The sequence below is a fragment of the Antechinus flavipes genome, chromosome 3, assembly GCF_016432865.1.
Source record: "Antechinus flavipes isolate AdamAnt ecotype Samford, QLD, Australia chromosome 3, AdamAnt_v2, whole genome shotgun sequence".
Classification (NCBI taxonomy): domain Eukaryota; kingdom Metazoa; phylum Chordata; class Mammalia; order Dasyuromorphia; family Dasyuridae; genus Antechinus; species Antechinus flavipes.
The window spans coordinates 382,382,819-382,402,179 of record NC_067400.1 but is presented as its reverse complement, the minus strand read 5'-3'; the positions used below and the strand labels follow the sequence as shown (position 1 = coordinate 382,402,179).

General features: G+C 34.4%; 1 protein-coding gene across 3 annotated transcripts in view; it reads left to right on the top strand.

The window, feature by feature from the left end:
- Nucleotides 1–6,890: 6,890 nt before the first annotated feature.
- LOC127554414 (aldehyde oxidase 3-like) overlaps nucleotides 6,891–19,361 on the top strand; it is an 83,364-nt gene continuing 70,893 nt past the window's right edge. For all 3 annotated transcript variants that reach the window (XR_007951980.1, XM_051985906.1, XM_051985905.1), the window contains exons 1-4: nucleotides 6,891–7,031; nucleotides 8,743–8,800; nucleotides 15,285–15,381; nucleotides 17,294–17,402. Coding sequence is in view for 2 of the 3 variants with exons in the window: in XM_051985906.1 (XP_051841866.1) it covers nucleotides 6,978–7,031; nucleotides 8,743–8,800; nucleotides 15,285–15,381; nucleotides 17,294–17,402 (318 nt within the window). In the remaining variant the exon portion in view is untranslated. The remainder of the gene's footprint in view (nucleotides 7,032–8,742; nucleotides 8,801–15,284; nucleotides 15,382–17,293; nucleotides 17,403–19,361) is intronic.

The window sequence follows — 19,361 nt, the reverse complement described above, 5'->3', positions numbered from 1 at the left end:
TGATGATGTCTGATTTCAATTTTTTTTGGGGGGGGTTAATTTTTCTCTTTTTCTTGAATTGGGACTAATCCTGTGGATGAGACCCCCTTAGGAGTCCATATATGTGTGTGTGTATGTGTAATTTGTGTATAGACAAACTTTCATGCGTATGAGTTTATATGAAATCATTATCATTGGCAGATAGTTTGGTAGGTATACTTTTAGTAACTATCTAGTTGGTCCTATGTTTTTTTCCTAAGGAGACATTTTAGCTTCCCACATGCATATTTTTTCTAATTCTGACTCTTTCTCTATTGTTATAAGATAGAGATGGATTTAAGAGTGGATCAGACTCTACTAATATAAAAGTAGAATATAAGAATGTCAAATGTGTCACATTTAGTTAAATCACTGGTCCATCTTACCCTGTATTGCGATTATGTCAAAAACATTGAATGATGTTTTGCGAGAAGAAAAACAAAGCAATATTTTACCATAGTATCAACTTTAAAAAGCTAGCAATGACAAAAATCACTAATTCCAATTTCACAACTGGATCTATTCCCAAAATTATAGCTGGATAAATAAAGGGAACTTGGTGAAGGAGAAGAGAAGTGGGTGATGGTGGATTTTATTATTAAATATTATATTATTAACAAATATCAATAAATATTGAAAAACATTATTAACAAAATCTACTATCCTTTTGTGAACCTATGATCCCATTATCTATCTTCATTAATTTTATTTCAAAGTATTAACAGGATCAGATGATCACTGATATTAACTAATAAAAATATTAGACAATAACTCATATTTACATAGTATTTTAATACTTGCAAAATATTTTTCTCCAAATAGCCCTATGTAATAAATAGAATTATCCCCACTTTTGATGTGAGGAAACTCAACTTTTCAGAAAGAAAATGACTTGTCCATAATCACAATACTAGTAAGTACCCAAATTGAATTTCTTACCTAAGTGTCCCAAGCTATGCAAGTAATTTTATTTGTTTTCTCATATTGCTTCTGTTCTTAGAAGTTATACAGTAGCTTCAATGATTCCAAATTGCTTGCTGCCACAGAAGTTATTGTTTTTAATATTAATATTCTCCTGAAAATGATATGCTATATCATAAACCAATACTGACTTAGAAGAGCCAAAATTACAGGTTACCAAAGAGTCAGTAGAAGAGATCCAGGATGGATATAAACAGGCTATGTTTTCATTTGTCACGAAGATGGACATTGCTATGTAATTTTTCCAGGCATGGGTGATTGCGCTCAATAGTGAAGCAACAGATAACTTGTTCTGAAGCCAGAAGAGCAGGGAATTTCATTATTGTTCAGATCCCTTGAGTATAATCTGTTGGAATCTTTACAAAGTGTTAAGTCATTAGAGTTGATAGAGACAATAATTATCTTATTTAGCATGGTTCAGTATCCTTGATCTGGTCGTACAAGGAGATGTTTGGGCCAGAACCTGAAACAAGGTACTAAGTAGAACTAATTGATACAATGCTTGTGTTCACACCTTTAGAAAACTCATATAAGCATGAAGTATTTAAGTACTCATTGGCGTTCACAAGTATGGGAGATTCACAAAGTTAACTGTGTAACTTTGTGAATTCACACCTCCCTTGAAGCTCTTAGGGTCAGAGAGCACTCTGGGAGGAAAACCCATAATCCCTCTCTCTCGTATCCCACAATCCCACTCTCGGAGAAGAAGCACAAATAGAGCTTCAGTGAGCCGGTCAAGGGAGTTCAACTGAAAAGATTAAGAGGGGACCTTCAAGTCAGTTCAGAAGAAGCCCCCTCTCGGAGACAAGAGAGATTCATTCCATTTTCCACCTTTGGGCTGGCTGGAGGCTGAAGGACAAACCTTTGGATTTGGAGACATTCAGAGGGAGCTCTTGGAACCAAGCAGAGAGAGAGGCCACCAAGAAAACTAACCGGGCTATTTTGAGGAAGCAATAAAAGAGCTGAACTTTTAACACCTGGCTGCATTTGGGTGATTATTACTTTAACTGAAACTAAGGCCGCCTCCAGAAAACCTCCCCAAGAAACTGCTCCCAGAGAGAACCATTATATTTTAAAGAAGAAAAACACCACATTAGCCTGCATCCTTTCTCCCAAGACAATAACGGGTAAGTACCCAAAACTTAAAGAGGCACACAGAGAGAGAAGAGAAAAAGACAGAGACAGTGAGACAGACAGAGATAGAGAGATACAAAGAAAAAGAAATAGAGACAGAGACACATATATACAGGGAGACAAGAGAGACAATGAGATATATTCTCCTACCATTGCCAAAGATATAGTGAGTAAATCATATATAGCAATGCAGAGGGAATACTCAGGCTGCCATAGCACACTGAAAGTCTTAGGAAAATGAGCTTTTCTAACCAAGAGTAACCAGATTAAATAAATACCCCTTCTCTATTAAGTAGGTGTGGATTCCCTGATACTTGTGTCCAATGAGCAGCCTCAGCTGTACTCGTTCCCAAAGATGGCACCTGCCCCTCAATTGAGGAATAGCTAAACAAGGTGTGGTATGTGATTATGATGGAATGTTATGCTAAAAGAAATGATAAGCAGAATCATTTCAGAAAAACATGGAAAGACATATAAACTGATAAAAAAATGAAGAGAACAGAATCAGGAAAACATTGTACACAATAATAGCAATATGTTGTTTCATGAATAACAGTGAATCATTTAGCTATTCTGAGCAATATAAGAATCCAAAATAAAACAAAGGACTAATGATGAAGCATAATATCTCTCTATAAAGGAAGAAGTGATACTAGCTGGATATGGGTTAAAGCATGCTATTTTTCCTTTCTTTCATTTTTTTCCTGTGAATTCTTTTTTAGTCTTCTTGTGCAAATGACTAATGTGGAAATGTTTTACCTGATTTCACACATGGAATCTACATCTTATTGCTTACCATCTTGGGCAGGGCAGGGAGGGGTAGAATTTGGAACTCAAAACGAATTTTAAAAATGTTAAAAATGATTTTACCATGTAGTTAGGGACAAATAAAATATTAAAAAAATTAAGGTAGCACCATGCTATTAATGATGATTTGTACATATAATTTCATTACTGTTCAGATCTCTTGGTTATACTCTGTGTTGTGGAAGTTGTGAAAAAGGTCTCATCAAGAACATGAAATACCAAAAAAGAATTTTAATTCATTTAATCTTTATGTACCTCAGTTTACTTGACTGTCAAATGAAGTAATTAAAATTGATGTTTTTTAAGATCTCTTTTAGTTCGAAATCTGTGATCTTATGACCTTTCTGGGATCTCCCCTGCTGGTGATTATTATAGTATGGAGTAGAGGGGGATAAAGTTTGTGATAAAGAAGAAGCTACAAAATGGAATTCAAGTTACATTGAGCTTTGATATCTAACTCAGGAAATTAGAGTGTCTAGAATCACTGAATATTACCAGGCTGTCATTCGAGTTATGAGACCTCCTTGGGAAGGAGCTCTAATGAGCAGTATCATTTAATGTTTCCTTCTTCATTTCATAACCTGCTGTCTTTTTAAAAGACCAAAGGAAAAAAAAGAAAAAAGAAAATGCTTAGGGTCAAATGCAATGTAGTTAGAAACATTTCTACCTATACAGATATAAATTCTACCCACTGTGCCTTTCTAAACCAAGTACTATCAAAATACATTGATATGTAATGAATTCTGAAGGGAAAAAGAAAGATTCATGACAAATGATGCAAGGCCCTTAACAGAGAAATTTAGGTACATACTCACAAGGGAAGTATTTCTTTGATTTAATTAGCAGTATATAAACTGGCTTGAAGCTTAAAATTAAAACTAAGCCAAACCAAACTAAGATCTTGGTAACAATTCCCATTGCTTTCTGACAACAGAGGGAGAAATGGAAGCAGTGTCAAATTACATATTCTTGGTCTTAAAGATCACAGCTATGGCAATTGCAGCCATGAAATGAAAAGACATTTGCTCCTTGGAAGGAGACCTATCTGGAAGGCATATTAAAAAGCAGACACATCATCTTGCTGACAAAAGTCCCTATGGTCAAAACTATAGTTTTTGTCATGGTATAGTATGACTGTAAGTGGAAAGTGAGCACCATAGAATTGATGCTTTTGATTTGTGATGGTGGAGAAGACTGTTGAGAGTTCCCTGAGCAACAATAAGATCAAATCAGTCAATATATAAAGAAATTAATTCAGGGTATTCACTAAAATGACAAATACTGAAGCTGAAGTTTACTTTGGTCACATAATGAGAAGACAAGATTCATAGGAAAGGTTGGAGAAGATTTAAAGCAAAAGCAAAAAGGGACAGCAGAAGAGATGGACAAATAGTATTGTGGAAGCAATGAACATGAGCTTGAACAGACCAAGAAATAATGAAGGATAGAAGGATCTGGTTTGCTATGGTCCACAGAGTCATGAAGAGTTGGACCTGACTGAACCACTGAACAACAATAGCAATAAAACTAGATTAAGGCAATTGCTATAGGACAGCTAGGTAGTGCAGTGGATAGAACATCGAGTCTGAAGTCAGGAAGACCTGAGATTCAAATCCAGGCTCAGGCACTTAATGCTTCCTAGCTATGTGACCCTGGACAAGTCACTTAGCCCCAATTGCCTCAGCAAAAAAAAAAAAGCAAGGAAAAAAGAAAGGAAGGAAGAAATTCAGCTAGATTGGTTGAAATCCTACATGGAAAATTTGAGATGAATCCTATCTTCTCTATTTTATTCAAAAACAGTGATTTCAAAATGAATCTGTGCCAAATAATAAAAACATTTAATAAAAAAAAACACTTGGTCATTGTTACTAGCATTTACTATTTTAATAAATGGATGAATAAAATAGTCAGTATTTACTGTGTACAAAGTATTAGGAATACAAATAGAAAAGTAAGACATTCCTTGTTTTCAAAGAACTCATATTCTAGTGGGTGAGAGAATACATATAATGTCCTTATTTTAATTTACCTGTTTCAAGATAATACACGTGGGGGAAATACAGAAGTATCACGTTGCAAGAACAGTCAGCACACCTTTATTGTTTCATCAAGAACCATTCTATACTCAAATTTTATGTTATTATAGTGTCCTCTAATTATAATTTTATCCTCCCAGAGCTATTTATGCACCATACAAACTAATGGCTAAAATTCCAAGAAAATGAGTTATAAGAATTGGTAGTAGGAAGACAATTATGGTATTTTTAATTTACAAAGAATTTTAAACATTCAAACAAACTTCAACTGTATTAAACAAAACTCAAATACTTCAGTGGTCCATAATTATGGATTGTGTCAGAGGACTGGTGACTGAACCAAGAAAAACCTAGGAGAGTATAATAGAGAAATTCAATTATAATTTATGTTTTAAGTTTGTATCAATGTGTACTTGTGAAATTTTTGTGTTTTAAACATTTCTCTACCATAAGAGAAATTTTCTCTTATGGTAGAGGGTATAAATAGTTGTCCTATGGCTAATTACTACTTTGTACATATAAGTATATTTATCAAAGGGACTGTCAACACTTTTGGCAAACATATTAGACAAAAACTATATTTCAACTTTTTTTTTCAGAGATTTTCCATTGAGTTCTGTTGTGGGGTGAAAGCATAAAGAGCCAGAGAGAATTTAAAAAATCCTTATTTCTTTCCTTTGGGGTCGGGTTCCATCAGAATAGAGTCCAGTTAGTTAAGGTGCAGAGCCAAAGCCCTGTGGTGGGACCACATCCTGTCAAAGTAAACATACATAACACACAACATAAATATTCATGTAGCAAAAGAGCAAATGCCAAGCAATGTCCATTACACTGAATAATAAAATTAAGAGACTACTGATCAAGAAACTGCTTACATCTATATTATTCATCATCATTCATTTATTCTTTTGTTAAGTGATATATCCTGCTGTAATGGGAGCCATTTATCCTTATCAGAAAGTGAAAAGTTATTTGAATTTCTATATTTAAATTACATATATTAGGGACCTAGACTCAACTAATATTTTTGTGAACAACCAAACAAAATACAGACCTTTTTATTTAAATTAACCAATTATTCTATTTTATAATATGTCCATAAGAAGAATATTAGGTCTTATATTTGCTGATACTCCTTCTGTTTTATTGATGTTTGTTTGTGTTTTGCCATTAACAGATATGTCCACAAATATATGAACAATGACTATGTATCCTGAATTAACACAACTAATATTTTAACATAATAATTAGCATTTTAATATAAAACATGAAAGATATTTGCAGTTGACTAAATAAAGCAACAGAAAATCAAAACAAGAAATCCTAGTAGTACATATTAGACTAGTTATAAAATTGTTGAATGAAAAAATATAAGCACTTGAAATAACGCAACCTAAAAGCATCCCAGGTGGCTATTTGTTCTGAGCTAGTTGAGTTCTGCAGACAGAATCCTTAGGCCATATTTCCATTTGACTACAAGACCTTTTTATTATTTAATTTTATGTCTTTAAATGCTTTTAAATACAGGTCTGCATGGTGGTTTAATAATCTCTCTAATTTAACACCAGTAGAAATGCATCTGAATGCAAGTAGTTCACATTATACAATTTAGCTTAGTGTCCTGAGTCATTTCAATTCCATACTACTGAATGCTGTATTTTCTCACTGCTGGGAATATAACAGTAATATCTTTACCTTAAGGGCAGGAAGCTGTGGGCCTTATGTAAGAATTAAGTTTTAGATTTCATATTTGCTTAGGAGAAGAGGAAATGAAAAAAAAAAGGTAGGGAATGAAAAGGGCTGGGAGATTTTTTAAGGACAGGAGGTGATTGGTTTATTGAAACTCAGAGAGCAGATCAAAAACATATATAATCTCTTCAGTCTGGTTATTTCTTAATCAGTGGTTAACATTTCTTCACTTGACTTGACACAATAGCAGGTGCTAAGTCAGATCAGGTTCTTAAAAGAACTTCTTGACTTTTAGCTAATTTATTTGGCAGGATGACTCATTCCGAGAAGACAGATGCACTGATATTCTTTGTGAATGGAAGAAAGGTAAGTTTTTTTGTCATTATTGTTAAAAGTTGGATAAAGAAGAGTAGAAGTAATATATATATATATATATTTTTTTTTTGCAAAGCTCAAGTGAGGGCAGAATTGAAAAAGTGGTGGATGCTGAATGTGTAAGCCTCAGCTTGGCTATGTGACTTTAAGTAATTCACATCTCTCTTTCTGGCTATGAAATGGAGATGTTCGTTCTGTTTGTAAAGGATGTTGCAGATGTAAGCATTCCTGTGAGAGCTTGTTCTTGCATTCATCCGAGGAGTGATCTTGAACTTTTCCTTGTGGGGCTCTGGGAATTTTAGGTTCTTTGGCCTACCCTTTTGAAGCAGGGTAAGTTTTGTATTAGTATATTTTATTTTAACTAATGGCAGGATGCAGAGATTATGGTTATTAAAATATATCCAAAAGCAAAACTAAAAAGCCTAAAGAAGGGGAAAAAAACACTTTAGCTACTTTGATTTTACATTGCTGGAAGTTTTCTAAATTCTCAAGCAGTATCTTAAGAAAAAGGGAAAAAAATACCCAAAGGTCTTATTATTGACAAGCTTTTTGAGAAAACAAAAAAGAAAACCAAAAAACAACATGTCCAGACTGTCAGTGAGAGAAGTCCTGCTGATAAATGAATATCATATCTAAAGGGTTAGGCAGAAAAGAACAAGTTTTTCACTTGTAACTTTCACTCCTTGTTCCTTTTGGCACTTCGAAAAATGGGTCAAATTTCTTTTTACTTTTTTAAAGCTCTAACTTAAAAAAAATTCTTAATATCTAGAAAAGGAACTGTCTATTGTACATTAAGGTGAGGTTCTTTGTTTTTCAAGTTCTTAAAGCTTTTCCTGAAATGAAATCTTCTACAATTTCAGAATTTCTGACCCAAATGAGCAAGTAGAAAAAACTATAGAGAAGTCTGACTTGACCTGTCTCCCTTAATTCAGAGAAAGTATGGGAGTCCTTTCTCACTTTCACATAGAAAGTTTCTCTAGTTTCCACATCATTCTGTCTGCATAGCACAATTAAATCATTAACAAGTTATGCAAAGCTACAGAACTGAGTTAAGTGAATCAGCACTTATTCATACCTCCAAGTTTTCTGAGTAATTAACATTGCCAAATCAAATGAAGAATTGTATTTTAAATGCACATTAAAAGGTATTTTAAAAGTCTTCTTTATTGAGTGTGCCTACAATCTTTACTATCTTACTATTTCTTTATGGGCTGAAAGGACATCATAATACCAACCACTACCATCACCAAGCTCTGTAACTTTTCAGATACTCAGTTAAAGGACAGAGAAAATATAACGTGATTTTTGTTGGTTTAAAACTCACTCAAACCCTTCCCTTCTTCTTCTTCTCTTGGAGACCCCAGGACATGCAAACAAAAACTTATTTGTATACAACATTTTAAAATCTTTTAGTTCCTCAGAGATTGGTCTCAATATGGAATCTGAAATTTTGTGGGTTGCCACTTAATGTGTTGAATGTAAGCCAAATACAACACACTGTTATGCAATTTCATTTTTGGAGGCATGTAATTTGATCAGAGTAGGTAAACAATATCAATCTTGCCCCCTGCCCATCTCCCCTCCCCAAAACAATGGGATGAATTATTGCAAAAAAAAAAACCCACCCCCCCAAAAAAACCCCAAAACTCTTCAATTAAAATTTGAATTCAATTAATACTGTATAATAATTTCCTTTACATAGGTAATTGAGAAGAATGCAGACCCTGAAATAAATTTATTGTTCTACTTGAGAAAAAACCGTATCCTTTTGTTTATGGATTTTATTGGGCTATCTTTACATTGAACTTTTATATACTTTGATGACAAAGTTGGACAAAAAATTCTGGAAGACTTACACCTTTCCTTGCATTTTCCTTGCTTAATACCTTAGTAACAATGCAATATCTTAAGGGAGCCCAAAACTCAAGGGCTGAAATTAAAGCAGCATAAATAGCAAAGGAGAGGAAGGAGGTAGTAGTGGCAGATTAGACCAAGGTAAGAGAAAGCTATACCTGGGGACATCAGAATTCCTTCTCTTCTTATGACTGATAATAAATGAAACTATAGGAAAGTAAGAAGGGATTCCCGAGTCAGTCCATTCTTTCAGGACCTTGGAAGTCACCAAAAAATTAAAAAAAAAAAAAAAAAAAAAAAAAAAGGAAGTAATCAAAAGCCAAGAAACATTCTTTGACACCAGAGGAATAGTCTGAAGACCTTAGGTGGTCAATAGCCAGCATTTATGTAGTGCCTTAAAGTTTGTAAAGTGCTTCACAAATGTCATCTCATTTTATCCACACAACAACCCTGGGCAGTGAGTGCTATTTATATTCCCATTTAACAGATGAGGAAACTGAGGCAGTTAAGTAACTTGTCCAGAGTCACATAGTATCTGAACTCAGATTTGGAATCAGGCCTTCCTGACTCTATATTCAGAGCTCTATCACTTAGCAACTTTAACCCTTCTAGTTTTTAGAGTGGGTTGATCATGGTAGACTTTTTTCCCCCCAGAAAGCACCCTAATCATGCTCAGGAATGAAAAGAAGATCTGAATTACACAATTAGAAAGGAATATGACCTGAGTCTTAGCTAGAAGGCTTTTATACTTAGCAGGAACTTCACAAATGTTGAATTAAACTCTAAGGTTCTTGATTCAAGATGAGCCTTACCTGCTGGTAAAATTGTTTTTAAACTTGTTTTTTGGGTTGTTTTTTTGTTTGTTTGTTTGTTTTGTTTTGTTTTATTTTGGTGTGTGAGGCAATTGGGGTTAAGTGACTAGCCCAGGGTCACACAGATAATAAGTATTAAGTGTCTAAGGTCAGATTTTAACTCTTCCCCGTCCTCCTGACTTCAGGGCTGGTACTCTATCCACTGTGCCATCTAGCTGCCCCACCTTTAAACTTTTGATAGAGTATTTGACTTTCCTCAAACTTATATGGATATATATATCCAGACAATGGATAGCTCTAGTTCTGGTTTTGTGTTTCCCTAAATGTTCCATGGACCAACTATTGATATGTGACCATCCTTTAATGCTTTAAAAATTGTTTTAGTGATATATTTTATGTTTATGTCACAGTAATTTCCTAATACATTTTCTCCCCACATTGCATACTCTTATAACAGCCAAGGAAACAACAACAAACCAAATGAAATAACCCAAAACAAAATAGTTAACATATCTAACAATTGTTTAACAATAAAGTTAACATGCCTATTGATAACATTTACAATATTTTGTGTCTGTAGTTGGGCACCTCTGGTGCCAGTAAAATGTCAGTGAGTTTTATTATCTTTTTTTCTAAATGGGTCAATACAATTAATCTACCTGTTTCTTCCTTTTGGGTTTATTTTCATTTTTATTATTAAAATAATTGTGTAAATTGTTCTCTTGACTTTGCTATTTTTGATTGGCATTGGTTCATAAAAGAATTTCCATTTTCTCTGAATTTCTCATAATTATTTTTTTCCTTGCAATGCAATAACATTTCATTAGGGTTGTGTATCATATTTTGTTCTGCTAGGCCCCAGTTGATGGATACCACTTCATTAATAGTATTTGCTATTACAGAAGATGCGACTCTGAATATTTTGGAAAAGAGCGAGGCCTAGGGATATATATATGACCATTGCCAATTGACTCTTTTGTCTCAGCTTGAAATATAGTTCTGAAAATCCAGGCTTTAATAAATTCCATAGAGCTTGAAATGGAGCTACTTCAAATAGGCCTTTAAACCCAGATCCCTCTGGCTCTCACTGACTGGCCAAGAACAGATCCCAGCCCAGGATTCACTTGGCGATTGTTTGGGTTCTGGTGGCTCAGAATGGGTGTAAATAGAAATTGTTTCTGCTCTGGCCAGAAACTGAGGGTCTTCCTCTCCCAAACTTATTCTTTTGTGAAGGCAAACTAGATCATCTTTTACCTCCATTCTTACCTAGACTTTCATCACTGAATAGGTGTTGCCTACGACAAACAGAACTGGGAAAGACTTTAGCATAAAAAGGCCAATGCCTTTCATTCTGTAGGGCCTCTGCCAGTCCTCCTGATTTATGTCTTTTCGTTGGATTCTGATGACTTTGGGGAAGAGAATGAGACTGATGAATTTTACACAGCTCTGCCTCATTTAAGTCCAGTTTACTTGCAGGTCAAGGCATTATCCTTCTAATATCATGGATCCTTTTTGAGAATGAAGACTCAACAACAACAAATAATAAGAATAACAATATTCCCAGTATTAGTACCTCTGAGTCAAAGGATATGATTTCTTAGTGATTTTTCTTATGATTCCAGTTTTTTTTAATAGAATAGTTGAACCAAATCATTTCTCTGCTCTCTATACCAATAATATTAGTATGCAAATCTTTCTACATCCCTTCCAACATTGACTGATTCTGTCTTTTAATTATTTTTTACTAATTTAATTGCCGTGAGAAACTACCTTTTTGACCATATTCTCATGAAATCCATGAATATGTCTATGCAAGATAGTGAAATAGAAAGAAATCAAACTAAGTTCACTATACTTAATTCTTATGAAATAAAAGCTAAGGATAAAGATGCTATCGGTTTGACTTTTCTAATTCCTTAGGCTCTTACTTGGTATCGAATGCCTGGTTAGGAAGAGGATTTGGATTTCTGGACTATGCCTTAAGATATAGAAAAGATAAGTTTTTATCTGCGTGTATTTAATGAGGTTCAGTAAAAATTATTTGCCTGGAGACTTCAAATCTTATTACAAAAGTTTTAAACAGAAAATGAAGTAGAGAAAAGGAAATATCTATCAAGTCAGATGCCACAGAGAATCATAGGCAGGATATGGGAAGAAGAATTTTGGTAGAAAAGGAAAAGTAATTCATAAGAGATAATAAACAAGAAGGGAATAATAAAACCATTGGCCTCATATTTATACAAGTGTACAGATTATAGGTAATAAGTATAAGGCTACCTTACCTCAAGAGTATTATAGGTCCTAACAGAGAGAGCAAATGTGACCTCCTAGGTATTCCTAAGCTTAGGATTTGGTAGGTATAAACACAGACCTATACCTTGTGGTTGATAGAGATAAGATGTGATCTAAAGTCTGGCCCATCTTAGTGCAAAGTTTGATGGGACCAGAGACTCTCATCAGCCTTTCTAGGATTGGGCAGGATCCAGAACTGGATGATTTAGGATAAGTGATCTTTCCAATTTTTAAAAGGGATATGTGATTGGAATAATCTGTCAGCCCTCCAATATATTTAATTTAGAATTACAATGATTTAGAAGGAAAGTCGTTTTCCTGATTTCTCTGAAGAGCAAGAGTGACTCACAGCTTGCACTTAACAGCTTAGCCCTACTTTTTAAAAATCAAAGATTGGTTAAACAAAAGAAAGAATGAAAAAGAATTTGCCTTAAGTAGTGAGTAAACCCTTTTATTTATCCAAGCAAAACAACAAACAGAAATGTGAGAAGTTCTGCAGATTAAAATATATCACTCAATATTCAAGAAAAAAAGAGTGAGTTTTTTAGCTAGGAGTGAAATCTTGATAAGATTTCAGCTCAAACCAGAAAAGTGAAAATGTTCCTACTCAGGAGAGGGGCCACTATCAATCAATCAATCAAATCATGGGCCACTTCTAGTGTTGCAAGACTAGGAATATTTTGAGGCTGGTTTCGTACACACATGCACACACAATGTCTCAGCCACCATTTAAAAGTTCATATCTCTGTGTGTGTGTGTGTGTGTGTTTTTTACATTTCCCTCCCTGGAGATCTGCAACCAAATGAAGTCTCTTTTTGCAGGGATTTAATATCATGCTCTATATTCTTTCAGTCAATTGGGAGCCCTGAAGCATAGAGTTCTCTTTCAAGACACCATTCATGCAAAGTTATACTAATAAGATGAATGAAATTTAATAAGGATAAATGTAATGTCTTACATTTGGTTTAAAAATTTCATGTATTAAGCATTGAATAGGGAAGGCATGATCAAGTTCCAATGAAAATGATCTAGGGAATTCGTTCAATGGCAAATTCAACATGTGACACAATTTCCAGCAATTTGTTCAAAATTAGACTGTATTTTTCAAAGCTTACTAATAAGTAAATGAGAGTTACATGCAATATTTACTTGAGTAACTTCATACAGTTAACTGAATATTTCATTAAAAATTAAATGAGTAGACTTCATTAAAAAAAATAAATGATTGAGCTTCTTAGTAATTCTCCTTTCTTCTGAAATGAAATCTGATAGAAATGATCTAGCAGTGACTGTGTAACACCACCCAGAGAATTTTGGCACCGTTCATTGGGAACTGACTTAATAGCTCTGTGACTCCTTGTTCTGTCAGAATACTTAGGCAGAAGGCCAAGGAATTAGTGAAGATACTTTTCTATTTATTTGGGAGATTAGAGCAATTGCTGAAGGTGATTTTTTATGAGGGACAGGGGAATAAGGAGTAATAGAGATAAATTATCTTCTTTCTTGTCTCATGGATTAATGATTATTTTAAATAGAAAAACATTTAATATCTCTATATTTTTATATGGATTTATATATGTATATGTATTTTACACACATTTATATAATAGATATAGATAGATATACATAAACATATATATTATATGTAGGATAGTACAGCATAGAGATTTGGTCTTAAAGTCAGAAAAAACTGGATTTAAATTTTGTCTCTGTAACCAAGGGTCAGTTAATGCAGGTGACTTTAAGATTGTGGGTTATGGAGTTGTTGATTTGCATCTCTTAGAACAGAGGTAAAGGAACAGGAAAGAGGGAGAAAGAGTTAAGCATGCACAGCAGCAGACTCCGGGACTAGTTATACCCATGACCCCCAGAACTGAGGCTGTTTTCCATTGTCATTGTTTCTTCCACCTGAGAAAAGGGAGGAGAGAACAGTCATATTGGCATAACTGGTGCTGAGACCATGTTTTAAGCACACCTGTGGGAGAGAAGGGGTAAAGGAGGGGCTGTCTGGGGAGAGGGAGGGAGAGTGAATGAAAGAGAGAGAGAGAGAAAGAAAGGGGTGGGGGACAGAGAGACAGAGACAGAATAGAGAGAGGAGAGAAAAGAGAGGGAGAGGGAGAGGGAAGAGAGAGAAAGAGAAAGAGAGAGGCTGTGACACTTGATGATTCCATTCTCTTTAGCTAATAGTTGTCAGAAATCTGACACCTGTCAGTACACTGGGTCTAGAATCCCTTATAATTCTCCTACTTCTCATTCATCCTAAATCCGAGTGTCCTAGGCTTCATGGCTCAAAAGCCTTTCTCGAATTCTTCTACTAAAGGAACTTGTCAATCTAAAATTTCAGTTTAATCTGGTTCAGGGCTGGTAGTCTGAATACATAATAAAATAACTGTGCTAAATTCAAAGGAGAAGCAAAGAATAAATATGGTATTGCTCCTTTTTTTTTAGGAACATATAATCTCATAGGGAGAATAGAATAATATCTCACATATACAATGTGTAAAGTTTTGTAATTAAACTTTTTTAAAGATAGTTAATACAAGAATCTCCATTTTGTCTCCATTTTACAGATGAGGAAACTGAAGCTCAGAGAGGGAATATGATTTGTCTAAAGTCACTTAACTAGTAAGGAGTATAGATATTATTAGATTCTTTTTTTCTGATTCCAAAATCATAGCTCTTTTCATTTTTCTATATTATCTCCACAAACATGTTTGCAAATGATAACTGTAGTATGATTTAAGATATCTAGGTATCTGAAAAAAATTTCAACACATATACATATATATATCTTATATATATAGTATGTGTATGTATATATATACATATGTACCATGTACACATACATACACATTCACATATGTAGATCTCTAGTTATACATATTTATACAGATATATATTCATATTCATGTATGTAGGACTATGTTCCTTTGTCCTCTCTTTCTCTGAAATTGGGTAACATCTTCCTTTATAAATCCAAGTACTTCCATGTTTTTCTAAATCTATCAATTCATCCCAACCTTTTAAAAAGAAATAACTGAAAACTGACTTTTGTCCTTTCCAAATGGTTTTCATCAAGTGGTTTTTGATGGAAATCTGAGGTACTGAGATCCCAAATTCTGACTGCTCTTCCCTGAATATGGAGTTTCTATGCGTGAGATAACTGGGAAACTTCAGAAAACTATAATCTCCTTCTTTGCATAAACAAGGCATCATAGTGGTAAGAATTGATAGAAGAAGAATTTACATTCCAGTCAGCCTCTTTTCCTTGACTACCTTCTTCTAGTCCGTCTAACAGGAACCAAATATAGCTGTGGAGGAGGAAGCTGTGGGGCCTGCACAGTGATGATATCAAGATATGACTCCAGCAGCAAGAAAATCCGGTATTTGGTTAATTATATGGAGAAAATGTTATTACATAGGAACACAGGGTTAAAGCTGAAAAACCACCTTCTAATGCAAATACACTTAGAATAAATTGAGACCCAGGGAAATTAAGTAACCTAGATCAGACATTAGTTAATAAATGCAATTCTTTGATTCTAGAGATAGTCAAAAAGACCTTGGTTCAAATTTTGCCTTTGATATATATTGGCTGTATCATTTTGTTTTTCAGTACTTCCAGCAACACTAAAATTATAAGTTATAGAGAGGTTGTAGATTTGCCTCACCAACTGTTCCCTATATTAAGGAAATCACAGATTTCTAGAATGTGTGTATGTGTGTGTGTGTGTGTGTGTGTGTGTGTGTGACATACACATACCATATACATACAGTTGTTATCCCTTCCCCATTGAGACTTTCTCCATCATGGTTTTGCTGTATCATGGGTTGACATAAAAAATTAAATGGGTATTTGGGAGTAGTTTAGCAGAAGCCACAGATGACATGTAAAAGTCAGCAGATGACACAGAATATATAACCAAATACTTAACCCAAATTTTACAATACAATACTATAAATACCCCATAAAAGAAAAAAAAAATCAGATTTATTTTTTGATATGAAGGAAAAGCCAGAGGATTTTATGTGGATTTTTTGGATCATGGGGGTGCTGTCCTTCTAAACCCCATAATGTGGAAGGGATAATGTAAATGTACACACACAGGTATGTATGTGTGTGTACATATGTGCATAACAAACAATATGTAGATGAGTGTACATGTACACATATATCTATTATTTTCAAAGCATTTCATTTTTAAGATCTTATGGCATATATCTTTACCTAGTTTACAGAAAACCTAAGTCTCTCTACTCTAATTTGAAACAAAACCTGTCCCTTAGATTTCCAGATTATAAAAGAGAGACAGATAGATAGAACATAGGGAATAAAACAATAAGACAAAAAAAAAAAAAAACCAATTTCGCTTGGTATATCAGAAACTGTTCATCAGGAGTGAGGTTTTGCAATCCATGTTAAATGACTGTCTTTATAGACAGTGTAGAAATGGTATCTGAAAATCTTGGGCCTGTTATTGCCAGCAGCTCCTTTGAATGGTGAATAAAATTCAGAACAGATTTGGCTTGCATCATTCTTTTGCTCAGAGAAAGAGAAGAAATTCATTTGTATACTTTGAGGTAATGAGTACAGGAAGAAGATAATTGCCCCTTAGCTAAGGAACTCTTGAGGTTATTGTTATTTGAATTCCTGCCTAATTTTTCTGGATTTTCATTGGTTGAAGATGACATACTTTCAAAAATAACTTTGTGACCTGAATGGCAATGTCCATGTTAACTTGATGAACACAAAAAAAGAAAAAGAGACCATTTTAGTTTTTGAAAATTTCATAGTAAGATAACAGAAAAAAAATCATCTACCAGGTTTATGCAAATAATAATAGCTAACATTTATATAAATGCTCTAAGCTTTGCAAAAAATTTTTTCACATACTATCTCATTTGATCCTCCCAACATGTTGTTCTGTGAGGTAGGAACTATTATTACCCCCATTTTATAGATGAGAAAACTAAAACTGAGAGGTAGTCACTCACTAAAATCATTCACTTAGGAAATAATTTAGTAGGATTTAAAGTTAGGTCTTCTTGATTTCAAAGATAATGCTCTATCCATCATGCCAACTAGCTGCAGGATTAATTCTTTGTTCAAGGGGAAGTTGGTATGCCTTTATTTGTTCTAGATGATCCTTGAGGCACTTTCTAGGTATGAGCCTTTGATTTTGAATATTATATCTATTTTAATTGTCTCTCAGTTAAGATCTCAACCCCTCTCCATTATTAGCCATCACTACTCTCATTGTTCTAAAATTTCTTTTCTTTATGTAAAACCTGAAGGCATTACTCTGTCACAGCCTGCTTGATTCCCATATGTTCCCTCTATGGGGCTGCAGTCACCACTGTGGAAGGTATTGGGAGCACCAAAACCAGGATTCACCCTGTTCAGGTAAGAATACATCATAACACATGCATAACCTATCTCTGAATTTGTGAGTCTGAATGTAAAACATATAATTTCTAAATTGTTTGGGCATTGTAGTGAATTGCTGTAATGTTGACAGGTTGCAAGTGATGTATTTGAGGTTTGGCAACAAATGAGATTGATGTAGGCACCCCAAATGTGGGGGTTTGGTCATGTGAAGAATTCATACTAGCCTTCCTCTTTGGCAAAAGGGGCTTTATTTAGGAGAAGAGATTCCTGAAAAAAAATGAAGAGGTAAAATAGGCATCAGGAGTGGTAAATATGAAATAGATTTGGGAGAGCATATAGTTAGCAAAAGAGGGGTTTTAATAATTAGCAATCAGCCTCCTCAGTGGAACTCATAATTACCCAGGAGAAAGGAAAGGCTCCATGATGTAGGAATATGCCCTTGACTGGCAGGCTAAATCCATAGAGGAGTTTGGCATCCTAAGAGTTAGCTATAAGAAGAAGGAAGAGTATGAGTTCCGATGGGGGGATGAGAGGAAAAACCAGGAAGCAGAATGCCATCCAAGATGGCATAGGCCATGAGCAGATTTGTAGAGGAAATCTAATCTCAGGGATTTGACATAATTTAGCTTTCTGTTGGATACAATAAGGTTGGATTATACAAGACTTCCACAGAAAGCAGATCTGCTTGTCTCACTTCTTCTGAATGAGATTTCCAATCAAATAAACTGTATTTGGTGCAATGGAAAGATCTGAATTTAGAGTCGGAGGTCCTGGATTCTAGTACTGTCTGGTGTTTATTATCTGAATGACCTTAAACAAAGTATTAGATAGAATTAAACTAGATGACCTAGAAAGTTCATTTCATCTCTAGATCAACAATCATCCATGTTTAAAATTCTGACATTTCTTTCCAAAGAGAAGCCATCTAATAGATGATTTTCACTAAGGTACTGACTATAAATTGAAGACTTAAAAAAGGAGATTATTCTAAATGTTTATTGAAAAAGTTGGATGACATTTTAAAATACATTCAAAAGTCATTCATTCAACATTTATTAATATGTGAAAAGAAGCAAAAAAATTTTATAGTAAATCTCAGGGACAAATGGATTAATGATTATTGCTATATCCTGTGCTGTCACAGAATCATAAAAATGGGGTGACCAGGACACTGAAATTCAGAGAGTGCTGACAGTACTCATAGACCTTTAGCTAAGAGGAAAGCTGAAATGTAACTGTTTGTAGACAAGAATAATTAAAGGAGAAAGCTACCAGATGGTACATTTCCTCTCCCCCTTCTCCATTTTGATGGCTGAAACACAAATGAGCTTCCCTTCTGTTCTCTCCATCCTGGGATAGTTCCTCCAACAGTATTCTGGAGACTCTAATCTTTAGTAGCCTAAGATTTTTAATCATGGGGGTTAGGAGTCTAGTCTTTCCCTCAAAAAGGCCTGTTGTTCTAAGAGCAGAGATCTCGTCTTAGTTATCCTAATTGCTGGTTATGGCTCTGGCTCTCCAAGGATCCGTCCCCCAGCCTGGTAATTTAGTGAACAATTTAGGGATGGCTGCTCTTTTACAGACTCCTGAATGGAAGGCAGCTTGACTTGAGGGAGAAGGACAAAGTTTATTTGTTGTTCAGTAATTTAGCTATATCTGAGTCTTAGAGATCTGATGGTCCATTGTCAATTAGGTTATTGAATACTTGATGTAACTACACATGCATATAAACAATTGGCTAAAATTTTTAGGTACTTACTAGCTTTATGTTATATACTTTTCCTGGAATTGAGTGTAAGGTGAGGGCAGTGATAGTGATAGAATTCAAAGATAAGTAAACATTATCCATTACTTCAAAAAATTTACATTCTATAATTGTATATGGGGGGTGAGATGGGATACTAGGAATGATGGCAGTGAATGATTTGTATACAAATAAACATACTACAAATCAGAATATGAAATTACAAAGAGTGA